Raw genomic sequence first — 27,671 nt, 5'->3', positions numbered from 1 at the left:
AATATTGAGACAAACGGAAATTAAAACTTTGAAGCTTATGAATAAGATGAGAGGGGTTTTTTTTAAAAAAATTGATAATTAAAAAATTATTTTTATTTTTGATTTTATGTGCATTAAAAGAATTTTGCTCAAAAAAATAAGAGAAAATTTCATTTTAGGATCATTGTAACTAATTAATATTAGTCAATTCTCAAAACATTTCAAAATATCTTTCAACCACTTTGGAACAAAATGAAATTAAAATTTAAGAGTAAAATATAATAATATCCCTCTTTTTTATTTTTTTTAAAAATAAATCTTAATTGTTTCTAGAGGCTGGATGTCTGACAACCAATGCTTAGGTGGTTGGTGTCAGAGGTCAAAGCTCGGGTGGTGGTCATCGGAGGTTTGGTTGCTAGAGGATTGTTTTTTAAAATAAGGTAGCTAGGGGGTTTGAAACCACGGCTCTTTAGCACACTAAAAATAATATAACCACCAAATCAACCAATTTAGGTAATCATATAAGGTAAATGTCTAAATATAAATAAACAATTGAAATTCGACAATTTATAATAAAATTTAGCGATTTATAAGGAACATAAGAAAATTCACAACCCTAAATGTAAGTATTTAGAAGTAAATAAATAAGTAAAATTCAAAAATTTACAACGAAAATTCAGCGATTTACAATTCAAATTCTACAATTTATAAAAAACATAAGAAAATTCACAACCCTAAATATAAGTATTTTGTTATGAATGAACAAGTGAAATTCAGTTATTTATAACAAAGATTCATTGATTTACAAAAAACATAAACATTACAAACTTTAGTTGTGTTGTATAACCTCAAATACAAATATTCATGTTTCCTATTGTGAATTCTCATATACTTTTTACAAATTACTTAATTTGTATTGTAAATCTTTTTATTTTAGTTGCTCATGTCCTCATGACATATAATTTTTCCTTTTATAAAACATCAAATAGAGTTGTGAATTCCCATATATCTCTTTAAATGGCTTAATTTGTATTATAAATTGCTTTATTTCAGTTGTTTATAATATTCAATCTTTCTCTCCACAAAATTTCAAATGAAATTGTGAATTTCAGTATATTTCCTAAAAATCCCTTAATTTATACTGTAAATCACTTTATTTTGATTCTTCGTGCAGCCCTTGATATGTAATTTTTTTTTGTCTTGATTGAACCTCAAATGGTGTTGTGAATTTCGATATACTTATTGCAAATCGTCTAATGTGTTGTGAATCGCCTTATTTAAATTGTTCATACATATCTGGACACTCGTATTTGTTTTGTTTTATATATATATTTTCTTTGCATAATGTAATCAAATAGTTTGAATGGTTTGATATAAGACTTTGGTGTGCGAAAAGGTCATAGGTTCAAACCCCTCATAACCACTTTATTTTAAAAAAATCTTTTTTAACTATTGGAGCTTCGCCGTTCGGGCTTAGTGACTGCCCATAGGAGGCCGGAGCTCCGGGGAGAGTGATATTTTTTTGTAGATAAAATAGTATAATAACATAATTATATTTTACCAATAACATTTAATTTTATTTTAGTAAAAATAGCTGTTAGAATTTTATAAGATCTGTTTGAAATTAAAGACCCATTTGAAATAGCTTATAAGTAACTTATAAGCTGTTTTTTAATAGTAATTTACTGAATACGAAATAAGTACGTGAGAAAAATTTTATTTCAATTTACATAAAATGTTCTTATAGAAGATTTCTACTGCTTTGTCAGACGGGCCTAAATTGCTAAAAAGGGTATACTGAATTTTTCCCAAAAAATAAAGCTGGATGTGCTCATTCAATAAATTTGAGATATAGAGGGAAAAAACGGGTTTTTTGAGACACGTGAGAATACAGAGTCTTCAAAACATGGACGGACCATCGTCTTGACCCTTTCAGAGAGACTTGTTGGAATATCTTCTCTGCTACAAGGTTGTCTTAATGACATGTACCAGCGTTTAGGGAGACTGACAATTTTAGTACAATAATTCAATAACAGTGGCTTTGTCATTGGAAGTTCGACCATGGGTTGTTGAAATGAATTTATGGTTTATGTCTATATCCACAGAAAAAACTTCAAAAGGACATGTTGCTGCTCTAGTTGTTATTATTTTTTATTTGTAAGAATTTTTAACATCTTAAAAACATAGATAAAATCTTACATTTTTTTATTAAAAAGAGTATTAAATATTAGTATTTTTTTTTATCTTTACTATAATTAATAGTGACAGACTTAAAAATGAAACATTAAAAATGATGCAAGTGATAAATAAAAAAAACAAAAATTTCTCTCTACAAGTGACAAATAGTAAAAACAAGAGTGGTACTATTATTTGCAACTTTTTAGAGGTTTTTTTTTTGTTGAGATATCAGTTACATAAAATGAAGTTATACAATTAAAGAACAAAACACAAAAGATTAGTAAAATATCACTTTGATGGGAATAATGACCGAGGAAAGATTGAAGCAGCAACTTGATACAAGTATCTTTATGTAAGATGCAGTTAAAATCATAATGTGCAGAGGTCATTAATCAAATTCTTCTTATATATGTGATGATATTGATATGAGTGGAAGATGCAATAAGTGTTAAAAAATAAGTTGAGCAATCCAATGCAGCATTAATCTTAAACATAAAATGAAAAAAGGATAAAAAGATTTTAGTTTCTCTCATCTTTAAGTTTGGTACTTTTAACTTTATCATGATAAAAAAATTACTATAAAATCTCAAGTAAAGGACATAATTATTAAAAAGTTATAGTGTCAATAAAACAACTTACAATGATAAGTTATAAGATAATAAATAATAGCTAGTTAATTATTATTAAAACTTATTTATAAGTATTTTTTTCTAGGACTTCGTTATAATTCTTCTAACAGGACTGATTCATTAAAAGGTGCATGCATTTAGGGATACTGACAATTCAGCACAATAGTTTAATGGCAATGATTTTGTCCTTGCTAGTTGGAATTGAATGAAACCATTATCCATTGGTTGTTGGAATGAGTTAATGATCATAAAAATAGACGGTGCTAACACGACAAAATTAATTTAATAAAAGGATAATCATTATAAGGCCTTTAAAAAAAGAATAAATATTAAAAAAATGTGGATGACGAGTGAGTTGAAACTTATTATTATTTTTTATCCTGAAATTTGTTATTACAAATGTTTAGTTATTACGTGATTTTTTAAAATATATTTCTTTCATGAAATTAATCTTATTGCATTTCTTCCTTTAATAGAGAGAGCAAATAACACAATACTAAATTAAAAATTAAAAAAAGGATAGATACTAATAAAATGATTTTTCTTCCTCTTGTTTGAAGCTTATTATGAAGGATATACAAAAAGTAACAATTTACTAGTTACAACTTATGTTTCAACTTATAATGGAATGTTTGGATGGAAATCAGATTATAATTTTAATAGTAATTTTACAATATGTAAAATAACTATATATGAAGATTTTTATTTTGATTTGCATAAAAATACTTTTTAAAAGAGTTCTTTGACTTTCTAAACACCCTATAAACCAAGAAGATAATAAAAATCATGTTTGATTACAAACACCTTTAGTTTTTTTAATTATAATTTTAGAATATTTTGGTTCCAAATTATACCAATCCGGCCTAGATATAAGTTACTTTTAAAAAATATTTATTCTAAATATAAGTCATTTATAGTATATTTAGTATTTCTTTTCTAATTTTATCCGTATTTGATTATTATTGAAAAGAGAGAAAAAAATAACATATATGAAAATAATCTGCAAATATAGAACACAAAATTTTATGAGAATAAAATTGAATTTTTTTATCAGTTTAATATATTCTTTAACATGTAAAAATACATTATAAGTGATCTATAATAAAGAGCGAAGTGATACTTAAATTTATGCAGCGGTCCCAAAGTGCGCCCGTGAACGTCCATGCTTGAAAGTGAGCTCAGTGAGCTGGGTTTATTGATGGTGAGCTATAATTTTGTAAAGCGTAACGCCTCGTTTTATTCTGCTTTCCATTTCAACACCCGCGCATATTTATCAATATGAACAAAATTCAAAACAGAAATTTATAATTTTTTTTAAAAAATTAATTGATTAATACTTTTAAAATTTTTTATTAAATTTTTGTTCTTATATATCATACTTTTTCCTTTGAAGGCGAAATAAATTTGGAAAATAAAGATCTAACTAAATTTTTAAAAACTAAAGTGTGAATTTGGTCATTTAATTTTAAAAAATCTTAACTTTGATCCTTTAATTCTAAAATTGTTAAGCTTAGATAATTATAGTTGCTATGAAAACTAAACTTAATATGTATTAGCATTTAAAAATACTTTATCAATATTTAAGATATCAGTGTTATTTTTTTTAATAATCTTAAGATTAAAGGATTAAAAATATAATTTTTTAAATTTAAGGGACCAAATAAAAATGTAATATATAGATAATTAAAGCATCAAATTGATGCTTTAACTATTTTTAAATTTAAAGGCGCGTGTTTGTGTTTTTTTTTTTGGCCAAACGCATGTTCGTGTTTTTACCAAAAAAAAACATATGCACGTTTATGATAGTGAAAAGGCACATGGCTATTGGAGCAGTGATAGAAATCAGGACAGGACTAAATCTGTGCTGATCCAAGAGATAAAAAAATGCTGTTGTCCTTTTTTCTTTTTTCTTTTTTTTCCCCCTACAACGTTGTGTGACCCATGTCAAATCCCAAATAATAAAAACCTCTCTTGGTGTGGTTTTTAAATAACAGACTCTATTACATATATTCATATGAAATTCACTTATTTATTTAGTTTCGAGTGAATAATTCAACTATATTTGTTCTGTTTTCACGCGTTATTATTATTATGAACCTCTGAATCCTAATAATGAATGAGAAAGGAGAGATTTCAATACTATCTTTGGATTAGAAAAAACAGAATGGAAAAAGTTATCTTAATGCTATTTTTATTTAGTTCAGGAGAGAAGTAGAGAAAAAACAATAACAGATGGACATAAAATAAATACTTTTTATTTATTTTAAATGTTTATTTTTCTGGTTTAGCAAGAAAGATAATTTAAAAATAGTACTAAAACAAATCATCGATATTAATTTTAATTTTTAAAATGAAAATTAATTTGTTAGGATTACTAACGGAAAAAGTTAATTCTCCTCCTCCCTTCCCTACGCGACCTCACTTGTACCGAGTACTGTCTAACATGAGGAGAGACAAGAGTCTCACTTTTGCGGGTCTCAATTAAAGTGCAGTTAACTATACTGTGTGTATGTCTGTGTGAATTAACTTCAGAATTCCCCCATGTCAATAAAAGCCTAGTTTGGGTTGGTCATTATAAGTATGTTTTATATAAGTTGAGACAAAAATTTTTTTCACATATTTACCGTATATTTTATAAATCACAATTAAAATTTTTTTTCTAAATCATTCCAAATGACCCAAAATCTATTACGAAATTCTAAAGAAATAGGATTGACATGAGAGATCTCAAAAAGAAAAAAGCACTAAAAATATTTTGGTGGATTGAAAAGATATGTTTAGAAAAAGGAAAGAGTGAGGTACAGACATTTTATTTTATTTTATTTGGTAGGCATTAGGAAATTATCTCAAGTTTCCCGTCTTTACTAACTTTGATGATGATTAATGAGAATTTATAGGAAAAATTAGAATGAGCTTGCAATGAGTATATGGGCTTGTTGGGTTATATTGGAGTAACAAAAAATTGAGGAAGCTGAAATGTGGGTTATTTGTCATGGGAAATTTTGTCTCAAGAAGTTTGAAAGTGACACGGAAACAACATCGCCATGATGAGTGATTTATATAGGATAGGAAGTTCTGCATCATCATCACCTCGTGATCGTCCCAAGCTTCACACATACTCTCCCATCATTTACTGAAACTTGATCACTTCAATAATTCACCAAAACAACCATGCCTGAAAGTAAATACTCCTCTAAGCTTTCATCATTACGGTGTACTATTCTCTCCATATTCTTCTGTATTGTTGCTTCCTTTGCATTTTCTGCTGCTGCTGCTATTGACGATGACGAAGCCAAAGCTCTGCTGAACTGGAAAGCCAGCCTTACGAAACAAAGCCAAGCGACATTGTCTTCATGGAACAATAATGGCACTAATCTTTGCAGAAACTGGAAGGGAATTTCATGTGATGAAGAATCCATGTCTGTGATCAGTATAAGTCTATCAAGTCTTAGACTTCAAGGTACACTTCACAATCTCAGCTTTGCTTCGTTTCCTAGTCTGCAATATTTGAACCTGGGTGACAACCAATTTTATGGAAACATTCCCCAAGAGATTGGTAACCTGCCCAGTATTTTGAGGTTCAATTTGTCTGAAAATCCTTCAATTACTGGTCCCATTCCTAAAGAAGTAGGAGCTTTGAGCACTCTCAGTGTTCTTGATCTTAGTGCATGTAAGCTCATAGATAGAATTCCCAATGAAATTGGGAACTTGAGGAACCTGACGAATCTGGTGCTTGGTCAAAATTCTCTTTCTGGTTCCATTCCAGAAGAGATTGGAATGTTGAGTAATCTTTTGCAGCTTGATTTGTCAAATAACTCCATGTTATCTGGTAGAATCCCATCATCAATGGGAAACTTGAACAGGTTACAGGAACTTTATATCGTTTCTTGCAGTCTCTCTGGTCCCATACCAAATGAAATTGGAAAACTCCATTCTCTCACAACAATTTATTTAGAAAGCAATAAGCTTTATGGGCCAATCCCTCCCTCTATGGGGAACATGACGGGTCTCGAGAAGTTGATATTGTCAAACAACAATCTTTTTGGTTCAATTCCTCAATCCATTGGAAACTTGATCAATTTACAAGAAATCTATCTAGAACATAACAATCTTTCAGGACCTATTCCTTCCACTATAGGAAACTTGACAAAGCTCAACACTCTAGTATTGATGGAGAACAATCTTAGTGGTCACCTTCCGGGAGAAATGAATAACATAACTTGGCACAATTTACAACTGGGTGATAATCATTTCCATGGCCAATTGCCACAACAGATTTGTCAGGATGGGAAGTTATATAGGTTTGTTGCTCAAAATAACCAGTTCATGGGTCCCATTCCAACTAGTTTGAAGAATTGTTCTAGTTTAGGAAGACTCAAGCTTCAGGGTAACCAACTAGCTGACAATATAGCAGATGCTTTTGGAGTATATCCTAATTTGGACTTCATTGATCTAAGTGGAAATAAATTGTATGGCCATGTTTCATCCAAGTGGGGCAAGTGTCAAAATCTCAAACAATTGTTTATTCACAATAACAACCTTTCTGGTGAAATACCATTGGAGATAGGGGAGGCAGCTAAGCTTGGTGAATTTGACTTGTCTTCAAATCATTTATCTGGACAACTTCCAAAAGAATTGGGAAAGTTGATCATCTTGCAAAAACTCTCTTTGAGCCACAATAACTTCTCTGGAAATGTCCCTATAGAGATAAGATCACTTAGTCAGCTTCAAACTTTGGAGTTGGCAGTAAATAGGTTCAACGGCTCAATCACAAGAGAGCTTGGAGAGCTAAGAAGGTTAAAGTTCTTGAACTTGAGCAAAAACGAGTTTCATGAAAGCATTCCCCTTGCGTTTGGTCAACTCCAAGAGCTTGAACGACTTGATCTCAGTGAAAATTTTCTCAATGGAACAATACCATCAGGGCTTGGAATGTTGCCCAATTTGCAAGTATTAAACCTCTCACATAATGATCTCACTAGCACCATTCCTTCTAGTTTCAATGGATCAATGTCAACTTTGACTACTGTTGACCTATCAAACAATCAATTAGAAGGCCCTGTTCCAAACAAACCAGCCTTTCGAATATTTGAAGGATTGAAGAATAATAAAGGTTTGTGTGGTAATGTCACTGGTTTACATCCTTGCAGTAATTCTGAAATGCGTGGTAAGAGCAAAATCTTCTTGAAGATTCTCCTTTTATTGGCCATACTATTAGTACTGGTAGTGGTTGGAGCTTCTTGTATTTTTTTCCTATGCACAAGAAAAGCCAAAAACAAAGATGAAGAAGCACAATCACAAGACATTTATTTTGTATGGAGTTCCAATAGAGAAATATTGTATGAAAATATCATCGAAGCCACAATGAACTTTGATGACAGATATCTCATTGGGAAAGGTGGCCAAGGAAGTGTTTATAGGGCGGAGTTACCAACTGGTGATATTTTTGCTGTAAAAAAGCTTCATTCCTTACCCAATGGAGAAATCTTCAATGAGAAAGCTTTCACACGTGAGATTTGAGCTTTGATAGAAATCAAACATCGTAACATTGTGAAGTTGTATGGTTTTTGTTCGAATCCACGATTCTCTTTTTTGGTCTATGAGTTCTTGGAAGGTGGCAGCTTGAACAACATACTAAAGAATGAGAACCAAGCCACTAAGCTTGATTGGAAAAAGAGAGTGAATGTTGTTAAAGGTGTCGCCAGTGCTTTATTCCATATGCATCATGGCTGTTCAATTCCCATTGTTCATCGTGACATATCAAGCAAGAATGTTCTTCTTACTACAGGATATGAAGAAGCTCAGCTCATTGACTTTGGAGCAGCGAAGTTTCTCAATCCTGACTCAAAAAATATGACCACATTCGTTGGTACCTTCGGGTATGCTGCTCCAGGTAAGTCCAATTTTACTTTTTTGTTTTCTTCTAAAATACTCTACTACTACTCTTTGTTATATTAAGGTTGTTAACATTAAAATTACTGCAGAGATTGCATACATTATGGAAGCAAACGAGAAATGTGATGTTTATAGCTTTGCAGTGTTGACTTTAGAGATAATTATGGGAGTACATCCAGGAGAGCTTATTTCATCTTTGACAGAAAAATCAACCACATATGATTTGCTGTTAAAGGATGTGTTGGACTCACGACTTTCACCACCTAGGAAATCAATCCTTGACGAGGTTATTGCAGTCGCAAAAATAGCATTTTCTTGTTTGAATGAGAATCCTCAGTCTCGTCCAACCATGGAACAAGCATCTATGAAGCTTGAACGGCAACCAAAGCCTCACATGGAAGAACCATTTGCCACGATCACAATTAAACAACTAATGAATGATTAAACTCCTAAGTCATTTGCGTCTCTCCTGATATGTTGATGAACATTCTAATTGTAGGCTCTCAAAATATCATATGTACCATATGTAGGGTCAGTTTGTGGCTTGAATAAAAGTGAATGTTTGCTTTGAGCATTATATTACTGTCCATCCTAAATATAAAAGCTAATTAATTAATTTAAGTAGATTAAAAAATAAGTTAAGTTTATTATTTGTAATAAATAGATGTTGTTTTTTTCTAAAATATCCAGACTAATCAAGTGTATTGGTTAGAATTACTATTATTAGAAAAATTACATTGGAAAAAATACATAAATATGAAAGACAAAATGAACTAGGGTTATATGCTTAGAACTAAAATAAAAATTAAACAAGATCTTATTTAATAATAACGAGAGGTAGTATCTTTCACTCTTATAGAATAATAGAAATGATGATCATTCTTGTTCGTGTTTGTGTACGAGATTTGACACTAGCTAATGTTTTACCCCAAACATTTGAGGTATCTTAAAAATTTTAAAATATGGTGCTCTACTTAAAATGACAGTATATAATTATTAGTGACGCTAACCAGCCGGCAATAATGTTCATTGTTGCAATTGATTTCGCAATGTGTTAGGTAATAATAGAATCAAGCACCTTTAATAATCATCCCACGTGATCGTACATTGTACTCATGTGAATCATATCCAAAAAATAATTATCTGAAGGGTAAAGTATCGCCATTCAAAATTAATCCATCATTGTTTTTGTTGTGGTTAAATTTATTTCATAAATCAAGTCACATGATATTTTTTTTTGAGTTAATATATTATTTTTAGTCCCTAAAATTTGATGTCACTCTGGTTTAGATCCTCAAAATAAGGTTTCAATAGGAACCACAAATTTTTAGGCAAACTAAAATGTAGTCAAATTTTAAAAATTAAAACCAAAATGAAGTTAAATTTTAGGAAATCAAAATCGTTTATTTTAAATTTTAAGGAACACAACTAAAACTCGTGGTCAAATTTTTAGAACTGAAAAAAAAATTCACTTTAAAAAGTGAGTGAAGGAGGGGTAGAGAATTTGCATAGTCAATGCCACATCGCCCATAAATAAAATATAAGAACACTGTAACAATAAAAGAACCAACACCAATAAAGATCCAATAAAAAAAAAAGTATAGAGTTATAGTTTAAAATTGGGTTAAGATACATCTAACAATTTGACGTATTTTTTCGAATACATCTACCACCATAACTTTTTAAAATTTGACAAAGCTATAAATACTGTCAAATTATTTTGTTTTTCTACGGATGAACCTTTAGGGTGGGCCACGTCTATCACAACAGTGTTTTTTTTTTTTTTTAATTTCAAAATGATAGATACCAATAGTTTGAGATTACATGTAGAATTAAATTTATGATTTTTTTACTTTTAAAAAAAATTTAATTTCACTCCATTCTAGCGTCATTAAGTACATTTTTAGTGTTATGGTAGTGTGGCATTGTAGCTTTGGCATATAAGAAACGACATGGTGCTATCTAAGGAATTTATTGCTAGTAAAATTACTTTAATTGATTATAAAAAAAAGTGTATGTTTAATGTAAAAATTTTTATGAGCAATTTCTAAATATTCTCACAAAAACGTACCTACACGTGGTGGGTCTGGGCCAAACCTAATGCACTTGAATTTCTTTAACAAAAAGTTGACTGTCATTTTTAAAATAATTTAAATTTTCTTCTAATTTCAGGTTCTTTTTTTACAAAAAGATTTCTCACGAACTTAAAACTTATTTTTTTTTTTTTAAAAAAACGGCAACTTCAATATTTTATAAAAATTTAAAATTAGGCTAAATTAAATCAACTTTGTTGTTTTAAAAGAACTCTGATTTTTTCTTTTCATGTGCAAACAAAAATAAAATTTATGTTTTTCCAGAAAATATATACAAATTTTCTGGGTGAACCTCTGCCTCCACGTTCTCCATGACCTTCCCCCCGATTTTCTCAATCGACCGTAGACACTCCTGATCTGTCGTTGAATCGAGGAATTGCGCCACTGCTGTTGACCTAAGCTTCTATGGTGTCGTCGCTTAGCTCAAAATCAAGGGTAAACAGTGACAAGAGTATCGTTTGATAATTACTGTGTCGTTGAAATGGGTTATGCTTCTTTGTTTCTAAGCTTCTTAGCGAACTTAATGATCTGAGTATATTCAATTTCTTAGATAGGTTATGGCAGTGTAATTCTTCGATTGCTATTTGCATTGAATCCTTGTATATTAACTAGCTCTGTTTCACATGAATATAATTTAGGGACAGGCGTCATAACAGAATTTAACCAGATATATCATTTGGTTTACTTTGCCTTTATATTTGGATTTGAATGGTATAAATTACTAGGTCAAATAGCCGGTCATTACGGATCTTATTTGCATCTCAAATAAGGATTACCAAGAATAACGAGTTAAGTGGATAGTGAGCCTTGTTTCTTTGTTCTCACCAAGTCTTGTGCAGGAGGATGATTGATCTATTTCTCAGTAAGATTATTTTCAAAGTTGCCTTTTATATGGGCTCATATGTGCTTTATGTACTTCAAAATAAGTGGACAGTATCATTTTTCTGCAGATGAAAGACCAACACATGATTCAACAAAACAGGGGCAAAATGGAAACCCAATAGGACTCAAATAGAAGAAAGTAGAAACCAAAGCAGTAAATCAGAAGTTGAAGTTGCTTGGGAGGACCTAGCGGGTTTATTTTCTGGTAGGAACCGTCATTTTTAAATTATAACATAGTTCAGCATATCCACACATCTGAAAACAGTCACTCTAACACTACCTCTCACTATCTGATTAACACACAACACACTGGATTGGTAACATTGAAATCTACAGAGCCATTTTTGCATGTTGAGGGATTACTATAGGACTTCTCACTTTGTGCTTGCCATCTGTCCATGTCAACTCTCCAAATGAAGGCTCTGAAGTTTTGGCTGAACGTGTTGCTTGAAAAATAACTAGATAGCTCTTCTTTTGGTTTGTCCCCTGGAATGTCAAAGTTGTTGGAAGAACAACAACTTCAACTCCTGCTGGGGCTTTGACATTTACAGTATATGTACTTGGAGGACCAACATTTGTTACTGTACGAGTAACATTTATAGGTTTCACACTCAGAAAAGGCAATGTGATAGAAGGGTAGTTGAAATCTTCTAGTCTGTAGGACCTTGGACATTTGTATGGCTTATTATTATTAATGGATTCAACTATTCTTTCCTCATAAGCTGAAGTACATAACAAGTTTAGGTAATCAGAGGCCTTCAAATCATAAACAAGTCCGGGGTCCATTGCAAGGTTAGGTTTTATGTGTCCTGAACCATAATGAAATGGAGTTGCTACTTCATCATCATTTTCATCTAGAATTGGCCGTTTGGCATTATCCTGGGTGGTTGCTGGATGGGCATAGATTTAGAAATGCTTCAATTAGTGAGAAAACAAAAGAAGGAAACCATAAACACATAACAATAGCACTTCATGTATGTCATACCTGTGGTCATAATTGCTGATTTGATAGCAGCTGGACTCCATCTAGGATGGCGATTCTTGAGAAGGCCAGCAACGCCAGCAACATGAGGACATGCCATGGAGGTTCCTGATAGAATGTTATAGTCAAAGTGACCTACATCTAAATCTAGGTTGGTGGGACTTGCCCCTGATGAATAAGCAGCAATTATATCCTGACCTGGTGCAATTACATCAGGCTAAATTTTGGGAAAAAAAGTGTTAGGAATCACAGAAACTCAGGAACCATGCAGTTGATTTAGGGAAAATTAGATGGTTTGAGAATGGATAACCTTGAGGATTGACGGCAGAATCAAGTTGGGTCCCCTGGATGAGAATGCTGAAACTTTTGGAGCTGGCTTTATTGGGATAAATGTTTTTGCGTTATTCAAGAATGCAGTAAGGTTCCTACAATTTATTTATAAATGTTGCCCTGTTATCAGATAATTTCAGAACAATTTCAAAAGGATTGGTAGAGGAGAAAGATGTATAATAATTACTTGACATCCAAAGGATTCTTTTCCTGCTGGGATATGGTCTTATTCTTTCTTGGATGTCTATATGTTGGAACATTAGAAGTATCTATAACTTGAGCATCAGCTGTGGCTGTGTTCAAATCCTCATCATTTTGCAGAATCATTTTCAAAGCACCTGCACGCTTTGCTTCTTGTCCCTTGTCCACAGGCCTTAAGCTCCTTCCTCTCCGGCATACCAATATACTACCTCTTACTTTGTTTGGATCAAGTGTTCCAGGTTTGCAATGGTCCCTGCAATAGGAGCCAAAATGTTTGTACTCATACTGACATATAAACATCTGATAGGTCAACACACTCAAAAATCTATTCAAGAATAGGTAATTTTGTTCTTACGCATCGTCAAATGTCACATTAGGAAGCCTAGCATTACCAGCAATTAGCACAGGAACTAATTGTCGTGATGTTGAGTTTGTGGCAAGACTGGTCCCCTGATTGTCCAAGTTATTAGAAACAATCAATCAAAAGCATAATATCACATTGGTGTATTGTTGTCTTGTTGAGAAATGAGCTGAACTGTTAATAGCTTATTAATAGTGCTGCTTCTGTATATATACATATATGCTGATATTGATATCTCGATGTTATAGGCAAATACCTTCATGAGTTGGCCATTACTGAGAGTAATATTATTACTGAAGTCTCTGTCAATAGAGCCAGAAGCAATAGTGAAGATCCAAGGTGCCACATTGGACACAGTTTGAAGCTCAGGTCCATCGTTACCAGCAGAGGCAACAACTAGAACACCTCTTGAAACTGCATGAAAGGATCCAATGGAGATCCCATTGGTCAACATGTCGTTGACATTTGGGACGGCGCTCCGGCCGATCGAAACAGAGAGCACATCAACACCATCATGAATAGCTTCATCAAAAGCTTTAATCAAGTCTTCATCAGTGCACTCTTCAGAATTACCGCTGCCCCAGCATACTTTGTACACTGCAAGACGAGCTTTTGGAGATCCTCCTTTTGCAGTGCCGTTACCATTTCGGAGAACGCTCACATCTCTCACAAATTCGCCGCCGGCCGTTGACAACGTATGGGTTCCATGGCCAAAACTGTCACGGGCACTGATTCGAGTTGATGAGCTAAGGGGTCCATTTTTTGTTTCATAGCCTTGAAAGAAGGTTTTTGCTCCTATTATCTTCCTGTTTCATCATGTTACATAGATCGTGAGCATGTATATGGATATACAGATTTTCTTCTTATTAAATTTTGGAGTGTGTGTCTATAAATAAGTTCATGGGTAGTATTTTAATTGGAGAAAATTAAATTGAACAATAGTGAAAGGTTTGTGACTTTGTGTTGGGGGAATTTTGATTTTTTTAAAAATAATTTTAGTAAAATTGAAAGAAATTAATATAACTTAAAAGTAACAACATAAATTTTAAAGGTGAAAAAATTGGCTTACCGTATGTGTGCTTAAATTAAAATAAATTTGATTGACTTGACAGTGATTGAAACTCGTGTAAAGTGGTTGTATCAACACACACAAGAACAATTAGGGTTGGCATATACTTTTTTTTACATAATTAAAGATGAAATAGTATAAATTAAGTGCCCATTGAACTAAGAGGTATTGCTTTTAGTGGGAGAGGCTTTGATTGCTTAAATAGTGGTTTCGAATTTGAGCCTATGTAATTTTATAATTGAGCCTGATAATGTTTGAATCTGATTGAGTCAGATAATGATATAAAAAATTGTAGATCTGGCCTCTAATCTTGATATTTATAATCTAAGATGATTTGGTGATGGAGATGGCTCTAAAGAGACACATATGATGTGGGTAAAATTGAAAATTTCAGAGAATGTGAGGGCTAAATTTAATATTAAAATTGTTTTACAAACAAAATAAAGAAATGTATAAAAATAGTTGGAAGTTGTGAGCCCATGGTAGGCCATGTGATCCCCATTGATACGAACCAATTGTGAATCGTCCAATTCTTCGTTGTTTCCTGCATGTCATATATTATATTTAAACATATATATACTTTTCCGGTTCTTAGTATAAAATATATTTAATTAATTTGATTAGATTAAGAAAGTCAGATAAATTAGATAATTATAAGAAATATAACATACTTTTTCTAAAACACCATAATCATCTTTTTTAATATCCTCCCTCCTTCTTCTATTTGATTATAGTTGAAAAAGTATCCATAGGGGTAATTTAAAAAAAAACTGATATATATAAGAAATATGTCTTATATATAAGATCAAAATCAACTCAATAATTAAGTCCTATATTAAGAATCAAACGAGTTTTTATATTATATTCTTTTGTTTTGGTAGGTAAATTAGATATACTATATTTCAATATTTGATAGATGGTGAGACATCGGTATCGCAGTTTCTTGCACACACTGCCATATCACAAGTTCTTACTCACCAGCCATTGACGAATTGTCCGTTTCCTTGTCGCTATAATTTTGGTAATGAAATTAATAAGGTTTTTAAAGCAAGCATTCAAATTAAATTAGCAAAATAAATAAATAAAAAAAAATGGAACCTGTTGCAAAGAGTTCTGTTTGCAATGCCGGACAAACTGAGCAGCTCACATTTGGATCCGCCGCGCCACTTCCTTGGTATTGGTCCGTATCCATTGTCTCGGAAGCTTCTGGATTCTGGCCAAACACCTGTGGAAGCAAATTTGGAAACTCATTAACTTTATCTTAAAGTATATAAATATTTTAAATTTTACTTTTATTTAAAAATATACAAAAGAAATACTACATTAACCTTCAAGTCTTCTTCTAATAAATTAAAATAAAATTATATTTAAAAAATTAATTAGTAGTCCTTTCAGTCTTTTATATATACACCCAGCAGCTAATTAAAAATTACGTCAATCAAAATGGTAGCTCAAATTAGTTAAAATTAATAAATATATAAGAAATATAATTTCTTTTTCAAACATACCCTTATTCATGAAGATGGTGAGTGAGAGACAGAATAAGTGGGGAAAGAGTGAGAGATACTAAGTGGGATTTGTTAGGCATAAAAATAAAAAAGCGTATTAAATTTTCAAACAAGCAAAAAATATTGCTTATGAGGGTGTTCATATTAGCTTTTTAAAAGTGACTTTAAAGGTAAATATGTGGGAGGATATGAGAGGAATTTTATCTAACACTGTTCTCAGGTTACCAGCCAACCCCTGCATATAAGATCCATTCTATATATAGAAGAGGAATACACCACAAATTATCTCACATTTGCTCTAATAGGACTATGGCAGAATATATACAGACATTTACTGATAGATAGAAGGAATTATATTACCAGTGTCAATGCTGCCTATGATGACATTCTGACCAAAATTGCCCCTCACCCACGCAGAGTCCAATCTAACTCTTCCATTCCTCTCTTGTTCAAGAAAGTCCCATGACCTGGTTGTGTGCAGCTTATGTGATTGGCTCAAGAACACTGACACCACTCTTGGATTTTCTGCATATACATATATGTATATATCATCTTCCCAACCATAGTTTCTTTATCGTCTCACGCAACTCAACCCACATGTTCCAGATCCACTTTCATAACAAAAACAGATCTGAACCACTCTGTCTGTAAAAGATGATGAGGATGACGATAATGATGAGTTCATATATAAATTTAAAAACTCTTACTTTGGAGCTCTTGTGCCTCTTCGTCTTCAAGTAATGCAGCAAAGCCATTGATGTGTTTATTGTAAGAGTAAAACATAGCTTCTTTGGCCTTCTCATGGCTGCCAAACACATCAATATATATATATATATATATATATATCTACATTAATCATGAAGACAATGTTGAGATTGAACAGAACAGACAGTACCTTCCCAGAACAGAAGCGAGCAAATCATGTTGGGAGTTTGTAGCAGAGTCCATGTCAGCAGAAGAAGGTCGGGGGCCATGAGAATGTGATCCCAGGTATACAACGTACGACTGCAATTAGCGGTGAAATTAATGAAGGTTGTTGATACATACATGCGTACATACATACATACATATATATATAACACCCACACACAACACACTTGCCTTTTTAATGGCATACACAGGTTGCTGAAGCTGTGTAATGAAGGAGAAGCAAAGCAGAAAGGTTGAGAAAAGAAGCTGCAACATTGTTGAGAAATAGATAGTGATGAACCACACTGGCGAGTCTGCTTCTTCCTCCTGGCTCTATATATATCCCTTATATTATTACATCCTGGTAGTGAAATCCTGGATTATTGTTGGGATGAATGAGTCGTGTTCATATTATATACACTTCATATATAGATTGTGTAGCTTTGTTCTCTCGTCCAACTCAGATAGGCCAAGTCATTTTAAATAGGTCAAGTCAATTTTCTCATAATTTTAGTTTGAAATATAAATACCATTAATCATGGGGGTTTAGATTGTAAAGAAGACGAACCAATAATATTCAAATTTCTGCTAATTAACAAGAGATTGGTGTGGCTGATTGTGTTCCAAAACGAAATTTCTGCTAAAAAGAATACCTGTATGCAAACATATTATATATATATATATATATGTAAAACTTGTGTCCATAGTATTAAATACTCATTTTTCATAAATATCCTTATTTATCATTAACTCCTTGTTTTTTAGAAGCAATAAGCAAAGAATGAATTATTACTACTTATTAATTAATAAACTAGGAAAAACATCAATTCGAAAGACTAGCTCAACCAATTTTTTCATGTGTGATGTTTAATAATTATAACTTAAATTTATGGTTAGGATTAAAATTTACAATATGCAATGTGGTTCACAAGTCATAAACGTGATGATTAATGTATCAAATTTTATAAGTACACCAAGTTTGAACGACAAGAAGAAATATGGCTGCTTTGGAAAAATAAAATTTGATAAAACAACATTGTTATTTTTTTTATTTGATTTTAAAGGTTCTTGTTAAACATGATGTTTCAAAAGTATTTAATACAATCTTCATATAAATTAATCAACATGTGGTTGTTGGAAAGTGACACTTAATATTCTATTTCTAAGGTAACCAAGAAAATGGTGGCCAGTGATTTTCCTTTTGATTCCTATGCTTCATTATATTATTCTATTTGTCACCATAATAATTCCAATGCGTTCTTCATGCAATGGTAGAAAACAGGGTTATTGGGCTTATTATCTTCTTCTTTTAGATTTGTGCACATTATTTTATTTGAAAATTTAAGTAAAATGCTTTCTGAGAAATGGGAAAACTGAGAAAAATTTCTTGTTAAAAATTTTATTGGTGATAATGTTGAGTAGGACTTGATAAATTTTTATACTAAGAAAGTATCAATTTCGGTGCTCATCATGATCACCATGACACTAATTGAATTTCAACCATTTAAATTTAATATAGATGGCTGAGATTTAATTTTTTATATATTTTTTAAAAAATTATTTTCTTTTAATAGATAGATAATCTAAAATAAATGTAATCTTTTAATTGAGAGTTTTTTTTGAAATACTTTTTGATCTAAAAATTATTATTTAAAAAATTTAAATCCAAACCATTACAAAATGCTATAAGTATCGAAACTGGTTCCCAAAATGCTTGTACTCTGATTAAATATATTCATTATCTGTTAAATAGGATTAAAAATTCGCCTTATGAAATAAAAATACCTATAAAATACATTAGATATTAGATAATTCTTAAGAGAAATGAGACTTGTACACATGACCTATGCATCATTTATCTTGGTTTCGTGAAAAGCTGCTTCTTTCACGAGAGAATCATAATCTATTATATTACAACTCGAGAGAATCTTATGATTATTTTTATTAGATTTCATATTTCGTTAAGATTGATTATTTTTTAGGTTATGCCAACCAATTTTCCATATTGGTCCAGAGCAATGAATTTTTTGTAAACTACTCTACATTAATTAATTTTCACTAATTTAAGTATTAGACCATGTGAGTGTGCAATGTTCATAAAATAAGGGTACGCTTTTATTATAAGAGTCATATTTAAATGAGAAAATGACAAATAAAAACTCTCAACATGTGAAATCCTGATTTGGGACCCTCAATTTGAAAAATAACAAATAAAGACCCGATCTCATATTGGAAATATGAAATCTTAGTGAAATGTCTAAAATGCCTCTTAGCCAAGTAACAAGTTGACTATGGAAAATAATAAGTTCACTTTAGCAAATGACAATTTCAGTAGATCAAATCACACCTTGCTGAGTGTATGTCAAATGATAAGTTGACTATAAGAAATGACAAGTTCACTTTAGCGAATGACAACTTTAGTATACCAAATCACAACCCGGATGAGGGGCATTTCAGTCATTTCGCTAAGATTTCATATTTGCAATATGAAACCGGGTCTTTATTTGTTATTTTTCAAATTGAGGGTCTCAAATCACAATTTCACATATTGAGGATCTTTATTTACTATTTTCTCTATTTAAATCTTTGTTGTGTTGACGTAAATTAACTACACAAAGAAATTACAAAAAGGGGGTATTGGAATGTGCGTAATGACCTGGTCATGAAAGATAAAAGTTGAATCTTTATTTTTTTTAATTATAGAAATTGAATGGATTAGATTTGCAAAAGAAAAATAACATTATCATTTTTCTAAACAAATATACTTATCCAATATTATTTTATTGAAAATCATATTCTTTTATATATTAATGAAAAAAGGGGGTTTGTGAGTAATTAATCATGCCTGCTAAAGCATTCCCACTAGAAAAGGCATATTTTCATTATATATATTTTGCCAACTTGTGCTAGCCAATTCAATTAAGATGACCTATAATTAATTCCTCATTACCAATGGAAATATTATAATCTAAAAAAATGCCGTCTAACTAATACATTATACATATGAGAAAGGGATGAAAAGTGGAAACTAGATTGGTGATTAACCCAATTGAACTGATAATTGAAAGGTCAATTGGTAATTGAGAAATCAAATCATAATTAAAATATAGAAAAAATTTACCCATAATCTTAAAAAGAGCAATTTTAAAGAACAAAGTATAATCATAAATAAACAAAAAATTCATATATAAATCACATATAATTTAGCAAAACAAATTTTTGAATTAAAGTATAAATCCAAAGGACCATTAGTTTTTTCTTTTGAACTCAAAATAACATCGCCTTAGGCTCAATACGAGAAAAAAAAAAATACAATTTGGTTATTCAAAACTTTTGGTATGACCGATAAATCCAAGTTAAGTTTTAATTTGATACATGGTATTAAAGAATTTCATAAGCCCTGTTTGTTTCTGTTTTCGACTTTCTCAAAAACATTTATAAAATCATTTTTTAAAACAAGTTTTGAAAACAGAAAAAAAAATCTATTTAGATAATTGCTCTGAAAAATTGTATTTAAAAATAGGATTAGAGGGTGAAACTTCAATGAAAACTCATATTCTCAAGTGAGGAAAATGTTACTAGTGAAAAAAAGAATTTCTCAATTTTTTCGAATAAAAAATAAGAAAACAACTAAAAATCGTTTTCGTTTTTAATTTTTAAAAACAAATTTTTGTATTTTCATTTTAAAAATATTTAACTGAAAATAAGTAATTAAACATTTTTTAAATTTTTTTTTAAAAAACACGAGGCCATAGTTTTTTATTTGTCGTTTTTCAAATTTAGATCTCCCTAATTTATTGACGGCGATCTGTAAAGCATACGGCCTTATTTTATTCTCTGCTTTCCTTTTCAATATCAGCAAGGGGCAAGCCCATATCCTAATGATAAATATAATACTTTTCTAAAGGCCATTGTAATATTAACATGAACAAAAATTAAAAAATGGAAGAAAGTTACTACAGTTTTTTTTAGCAAACAAAATAAAATAAATCCATGCTCTTTACCATTTTAGAATGGGATACCTCTCTCTCTCTCTCTCTAAAATTTTATCATTAAATTAGTTTTTCTTTTGAACAAATGCCAAGTTTAAATCGATCTAAAAAGAACGGGGTCCACACCAAGTCTTCCATAAACGTGACATGAAACCTTTTCACTCAAGAATACGGAAGGTTACCCTAGGAAGCAATTTCTTAAGACAAGAATACCCCTGCGGCTCTTCCAAGGCCCCGTTTGGGTGACACCCCAAACTATGGTTTGGGTGATAAGTCACCCAAACACCCACTGGTTTTGGACAAACCATGGTTTTGGACCAAAACCATGGTTTTGGCTTTAAAACCATGGTTTTGGAAAAAACAGAAATTTTTTGCTTTTGGAGAAAAAAGGGAGAGTGTGAGAGTTTATAGGATATGTATCTTGTTATTTTTTTTATAAACATATTTTTTATAAACATATTTAATCTTATATTTTAAAAATATATATACATATTAATTATTTATTAATTATATTATCTTATGTATTATTAATTATGTTAATAAAAAATATATTATTAACAATTTTATTCCTTCAAATTAAAATATATCATAAAATCTATTTTTTCTGTAATTATCATATTAACTTATGTCTTTTTTTTAGTAATTTGTATATATAAAAAGTGCTTCTGATAACAACTATTCAAACACTCTCACTTCTCAAAATCACTTTTTCATAACATTTATTCTTTCCAAAATCTATTCTTCCCAAAATCTATTTTCCAGAATCACTTTTCGAAACCACGGTTTGGTTTCATCCAAACACACCCCAAGTTTATCGATTAACGCCATGGGGGTAGTTACGCCTTTTCCCATTTTTGGCTTTCTTCTTACTTTTTCCATTCGCTCATAGTCTCATACCAAACAAGCTCCACTAATCATTCTCCGTTTCTTTCTTTTCATGCCAAAGAAAATATGGGCTTCCTTTGACTTATCATGATATGATATAGAAAATGCAATTTTATTATTATTTTTGTTTTATTTTTCAAGTTACAAAAAGAGGACGTCATAAAAAAAGATAATTGCTCCCGCTAGTCCTAAACACAGGATTTAGTTGGGGTATATGTTTTGATCTTAAATAGAAGACCCTAATATGTTTTGTCTATAAAATTTATAATATTTTTTTCAAGTTATTTCTATTGATTGCCTTTGTACATGAAATTTTTTTCTCATGAATAGGATAATGATCAAATAAGTATTTTAGAAAAATTAACACAAATTTATTATGAATAATTACTTAATTAATTTTTTTAATATTTATAAATTAATTATCTAATTCTCATATTTAAAATTAGAGAGATCGCGATATTATCAAACTTCAAACCAACAACAACAGCGCATCATTACAAATTGCAAATAATATTATAAAGGGTGTGGATGGCGGGTTTACAAGCCAATCTTGGAGGCTCGTTCCCCACTAAAAGACTTGGAAAGCAAATTCACCACTTTTTTTCACGAAACACGAGACCAAAAGTGATAGAAATTCTCAATGGCCATGACCAATCTTTATCTTATGTTTGGTATATGAGGAAAATGGAGGGGAGGGGGAGGAGAAAATTTTTTTTGTGAACTTGATTTAAAAAATTAGAAAAACGAGGTTTTAAAATTTTAACGAAGAGAATGTAAAATAAAAACATAAAAAACCTCAATTAAACTTTTAATTCCACTCCTTTAATTTTTTTAATAAATTATATATCCCATCAAAGTCCTTGTGTAATCATCAAGCAACAGTGGAGAAATCCCATTATTCCTTAAAATTCTCAAAGTCATCAACATGATTACTATCAGAAATTTTATATAAGCAAGGTAAATATGGGGCCATGGGGTCTGGCCAAATGTCTATATATATGTGTGTGTGTATATATATATAGATTCATATATACAGACATGCCACTTCCCATGGTCTCTATTTTCCAGCAACACATGCATGACATCCATCTCACTGTTATTTACTTTTGTTCTCGTACATAATAGGGTTTAAGGCTTAAAATTTTTAATTAGTATAAAAATAAATATTTTGAAAGGTGCGATTATTTTGGCCGTACATTATTATGATGTTTTCTTTTTTTTTTGGGGGGGGGGTTTAAATTATCCAACAAATCATCATCATCGTTTTCTTGAATGCCCACTCTTCCCGTTCTTTTCCTAAAAAATACTTACTCTCCGCACGCTCTTGAGGAGCTAACGGACAAGTTTGAAATCTAAAATTGCACAAAAATGACACGCTATATTTTATCTGACACTTAAATAATATTGTGGTCCCAACGTTTTAAATTTTTAATTATAGTACTTGAAAGGAGGAAAAAAGACAATATATATAAAATTCCAGTCTCTTTATCACACACCTACTGCTTATGATAAATTTTTTTTTTAAAAAAAAGATCTAAGCATCATTATCGAGCTCCATTATATTGACGCATTTCCAAGGTAATATTCTCTGAGATCAATGATGTATAATTTTGACTAATCGATAATAAAATAAAAGTAATATATTCAGAAATATAATTATTGCCTGCAAGGGCCATCCATTTATAGGATAAGTTCTCTGTATGATCATCAACTTGTTCGTCCCAAGCTTCACATATACGCACCCATCATTCACAGAAACTTATTCACTTCAAACAACCACCATGTCTGATAGTTATGAATACTCCACTAAGTTTCTATCATTTCAGTGTATTATCTTCTCCATGTTCTTCTTTCTTGTTGCTTCCTTTACATTTTCTGTTTCCGCTGCCATTGAAGATGGTGAAGCAAAAGCTCTGTTGAATTGGAAAGCCAGCCTTACTGAGCAAAGCCAAGCAACGTTGTCTTCGTGGAATAATGGCACTAATCTTTGCAAAAACTGGAAGGGAATTTCATGTGATGAAGAATCCATGTTTGTGATCAATATAAGTCTGTCAAATCTTGGCCTACAAGGTACACTTCACAGTCTTAGCTTTGCTTCATTTCCTAGTTTGCAGTATTTTGACCTGGGTTACAACCAATTTTATGGAAACATTCCCCAAGAGATTGGTAACCTATCCAGTATTTTGAGGTTCAATTTGTCAGAGAATCCTTTAATTACCGGTCCCATTCCTAAAGAAATAGGAGCTTTGAGCACTCTCAGTGTTCTTGATCTTAGTGTATGTAAGCTTACGGATAGAATACCCAGTGAAATTGGGAACTTGAGGAACCTGACGGATCTAGTGCTTGCTCGAAATTCTCTTTCTGGTTCCATTCCAGAAGAGATTGGAATGTTGAGTAGACTTTTACAACTTGATTTGGCTAGAAACTCCATGCTATCTGGTAGAATCCCATCATCAATTGGAAACTTGAACATGTTACAAGAACTTTATATCGATTTTTGCAATCTCTCTGGTCCTATACCAAATGAAATTGGAAAACTCGATTCTCTCAAGACAATTTATTTAGAAAGCAATAAACTTTATGGGCCAATCCCTCCCTCTATGGGGAACTTGACAGGTCTCGAGGAGTTGGTCTTGTCAAATAACAATCTTTCTGGTTTAATTCCTCAATCCATTGGAAACTTGATCAATTTACAAGAAATCTATCTAGAATATAACAATCTTTCAGGACCTATTCCTTCCACCATAGGAAACTTGACAAAGCTTGACACTCTAGTATTGATTGAGAACAACCTCAGTGGTCAACTTCCTCGAGAAATGAACAACATAAGTTGGTATAATTTACAAGTGGGTAATAATCATTTCCAAGGCCAACTGCCACAAGAAATTTGTCAGGGTGGGATGTTAATTAGGTTTGTTGCTCAAAATAACCAGCTCATTGGTCCCATTCCAACTAGTTTGAAGAATTGTTCTAGTTTAAGAAGACTCAGGCTTCAGGGTAATCAACTAGTTGATAATGTAACAGATGCTTTTGGAGTATATCCTGATTTGGACTTCATTGATCTAAGTGGAAATCAACTGTATGGCCACCTTTCATCCAGTTGGGGAAAGTGTCAAAATCTCAAGCAATTGTATGTTAACAATAACAAGCTTTCCGGTGATATACCACCAGAACTAGGGGAGGCAGCTAAGCTTGGTGAACTTGACTTGTCTTCAAATCATTTGTATGGACAAATTCCAAAAGAACTAGGCAAGTTGATAATGTTGACAAAACTATTGTTGAGCCACAATAACTTCTCTGGTAATGTTCCCTCAAATATAAGATCGCTTACTCAACTTGAAACATTAGAGTTGGCAGCAAATAATTTCTATGGCTTAATCACAAGAGAGCTTGGGGAATTAAAAAACTTAAAGTTCTTGAATTTGAGTAGAAACAAATTTGATGGAAGTATTGCCCTTCAGTTTGGTCAACTCCGAGAGCTTGAACAACTTGATCTTAGTGACAATTTGCTCAATGGAACAATACCATCAGCGCTTGGCATGTTACCCAAATTGCAAGTATTGAACCTCTCGCATAATGATCTCACTGGTGCTATTCCTTCTGGTTTTAGTGGATCAATGTCAACTTTGACTATTATTGACCTATCAAACAATCAATTAGAAGGCCTTGTTCCAAACAAACCAGCCTTTCAAACATTTGAAGGATTGAAGAATAATAAAGGTTTGTGTGGTAATGTCACTGGCTTACATCCTTGTAGTAATTCTCAAATGAGTCATAAGAGCAAAATCTTCTTGAAGATATTCCTCCCATTAGCAATACTACTATTAGTAGTGGTTGGAGCTTCTTTTATCTTTCTCCTACATGCAAGAAAAGCAAAAACCAAAGATGAAGAAGCACAATCACAGGACATTTATTTTGTATGGAGTTCCAACAGAGAAATATTGTATGAAAATATCATCGAAGCCACAATGAACTTTGATGATAGATATCTAGTTGGGAAAGGTGGCCAAGGAAGTGTTTATAAGGCCGAGTTGCCTACAGGTGATGTTGTTGCTGTAAAAAAGCTTCATTCCTTACCAATTGGGGAAATCTCTAACAAGAAAGCTTTCACAAGTGAGATTCGAGCTCTGACAGAAATCAAACATCGCAACATTGTGAAGTTGTATGGGTTTTGTTCCAACTCACGATTCTCCTTTCTGGTTTATGAGTTCTTGGAAGGTGGCAGCTTGGACAACATACTAAAGGATGAAGCACAAGCCACTAAGCTTGATTGGAAAAAGAGAGTGAATGCCGTTAAAGGTGTCGCTGCTGCTTTATTCCACATGCATCATGACTGTTCATTTCCTATTGTTCATCGTGATATATCAAGCAAGAATGTACTTCTAACTTCAGAATATGAAGAAGCTCACCTCATTGACTTTGGAACAGCCAAGTTTCTGAATCCTAACTCAAACAATATGACCACATTTGTTGGCACCTTCGGTTACGCTGCTCCAGGTAAGGATAATTTCTTCTTTTGCTTTTCTCCTAAGGTACTTTACACTCTTTGTTGTATTAAGGTTGTGACATTAAAACTATTGCAGAGATTGCTTATGTTATGGAAGCGAACGAGAAATGTGATGTTTACAGCTTTGGAGTGTTGACTTTGGAGATCGTTATGGGAATGCATCCCGGAGAGCTTATTTCATCTTTGATGGAGAAATCAACCACATATGATTTGCTATTAAAGGATGTGTTGGATCCACGACTTTTAGCACCCAGAAAATCAATCATTGATGAGGTTATTACAGTTGCAAAAATAGCATTTTTTTGTTTGAATGAGGATCCTCGTTCTCGTCCAACAATGGAACAAGTATCTAAGGATCTTGAACGGCAGCCAAAGTCTCATATGGAAGAACCATTAGTCGGCATCACAATTGGACAACTAATGAATGATTAGACTCATTAATTAGTTAGTCATTTGTGTCTCTGTTGACATGTTGATGAACATAATTAATTGTAAGCTCTCAAAGATCATATGCACCATATGTATGATCAGTTACGTTGCTTGAATTAGGTGAATGTTTGCTTTGAGCATTATATTTTTCACTTTTATAGAATATATAATAGATGACAATATTTAACACTACCAAATGGTTCACCCTAAAAATTAGTGAGACACCTTAAAAATTTTAAAATGTCATGCTTTACTTAAAGTGATAATGTATAATTACTAACGTTGTTAAGCAGCTGGCATTAACGTTAATTGTTCCAACGAAGTTAGCAATGTGTTAGGTAAATAGAATCAAATACCTTAATTTATCAATTATTTTTCGGGGATAAACAATACAATAGCTTCACTTTTGACTTAATAATCAGTCATCCCACGTGATTGTGTATTATTATATCTTATGAATCATATCCCAAAATAATTATCTGAATGGGAAAGGGAAAGCATCACCCCGTTCAAAATTAATCCATCATTGTTTATTGTTGTGATTCAATTTATTTTATAAATTTTATTTTATTTCTCAATATTCTTTATCCTATGTGCCCTCTAGTAATTAAATGACAATGAACCCAAATAAACATTAAGAAAAAGGGACTGTGGAAACCCAACTATACAGTGGGGCTGGGACAGAAGGCAAGAGCACACCAATTTGGAATTTTGAAGAATTTAAATATGTAAACACTCTTTAGGCCAATAATTTCTTTTAATTTCCCTCTGGGCCAAAGGTCAATGATAATGTTTATTGATGATAAACACACATGTTTGGTTTTCTCTGTATTTCTTTTGTTTTT

The 27,671-nt window shown here is 31.7% G+C and overlaps 2 protein-coding genes and 1 pseudogene across 2 annotated transcripts; 2 read left to right on the top strand and 1 right to left on the bottom strand.

Annotated features, from left to right (window-relative positions):
- Positions 1-5,957: 5,957 nt before the first annotated feature.
- Positions 5,958-9,123, top strand: LOC114741199 (MDIS1-interacting receptor like kinase 2-like; annotated as a pseudogene).
- A 2,702-nt stretch (positions 9,124-11,825) lies between these two features.
- Positions 11,826-17,289, bottom strand: LOC114741197 (subtilisin-like protease Glyma18g48580). Its single transcript, XM_028929451.1, has 11 exons — positions 17,206-17,289; positions 17,000-17,109; positions 16,812-16,909; positions 16,465-16,629; positions 15,695-15,821; positions 13,784-14,333; positions 13,522-13,616; positions 13,153-13,419; positions 12,946-13,060; positions 12,639-12,852; positions 11,826-12,543 (listed from the first exon to the last, which is right to left on the bottom strand). The coding sequence occupies exons 1-11, from the start codon at positions 17,287-17,289 to the stop codon at positions 11,984-11,986; spliced, it is 2,385 nt and encodes a 794-aa protein (XP_028785284.1). The 3' UTR covers positions 11,826-11,983.
- A 6,382-nt stretch (positions 17,290-23,671) lies between these two features.
- Positions 23,672-26,829, top strand: LOC114741201 (MDIS1-interacting receptor like kinase 2-like). The gene is made up of 2 exons (XM_028929454.1): positions 23,672-26,387; positions 26,474-26,829. Exons 1-2 carry the CDS (start codon positions 23,672-23,674, stop codon positions 26,827-26,829), a joined length of 3,072 nt encoding a protein of 1,023 aa, XP_028785287.1.
- The last annotated feature ends 842 nt before the right edge of the window (positions 26,830-27,671 follow it).

The sequence above is a fragment of the Neltuma alba genome, unplaced genomic scaffold (genome assembly GCF_004799145.2).
Source record: "Neltuma alba isolate B1F8T4 unplaced genomic scaffold, ASM479914v2 tig00003316_pilon, whole genome shotgun sequence".
NCBI lineage: Eukaryota > Viridiplantae > Streptophyta > Magnoliopsida > Fabales > Fabaceae > Neltuma > Neltuma alba.
Note: the sequence above shows the minus strand (reverse complement) of the source record. Positions and strands in the feature narration are given on the sequence as shown.

Bases quoted from the DNA above. Each gene is read 5' to 3' on its own strand.
- LOC114741197 (XM_028929451.1), bottom strand. From the start codon at position 17,289: ATGTTGCAGCTTCTTTTCTCAACCTTTCTGCTTTGCTTCTCCTTCATT. The intron at 16,910-16,999 runs GTACTGTCTGTT...TGTGTTTGGCAG, and splicing joins CTCGCTTCTGTTCTGGGAAG to CCATGAGAAGGCCAAAGAAG. The intron at 12,853-12,945 runs GTTATCCATTCT...CCCAAAATTTAG, and splicing joins TTCTGCCGTCAATCCTCAAG to CCTGATGTAATTGCACCAGG.
- LOC114741201 (XM_028929454.1), top strand. From the start codon at position 23,672: ATGTCTGATAGTTATGAATACTCCACTAAGTTTCTATCATTTCAGTGT. The intron at 26,388-26,473 runs GTAAGGATAATT...AAACTATTGCAG, and splicing joins CTTCGGTTACGCTGCTCCAG to AGATTGCTTATGTTATGGAA.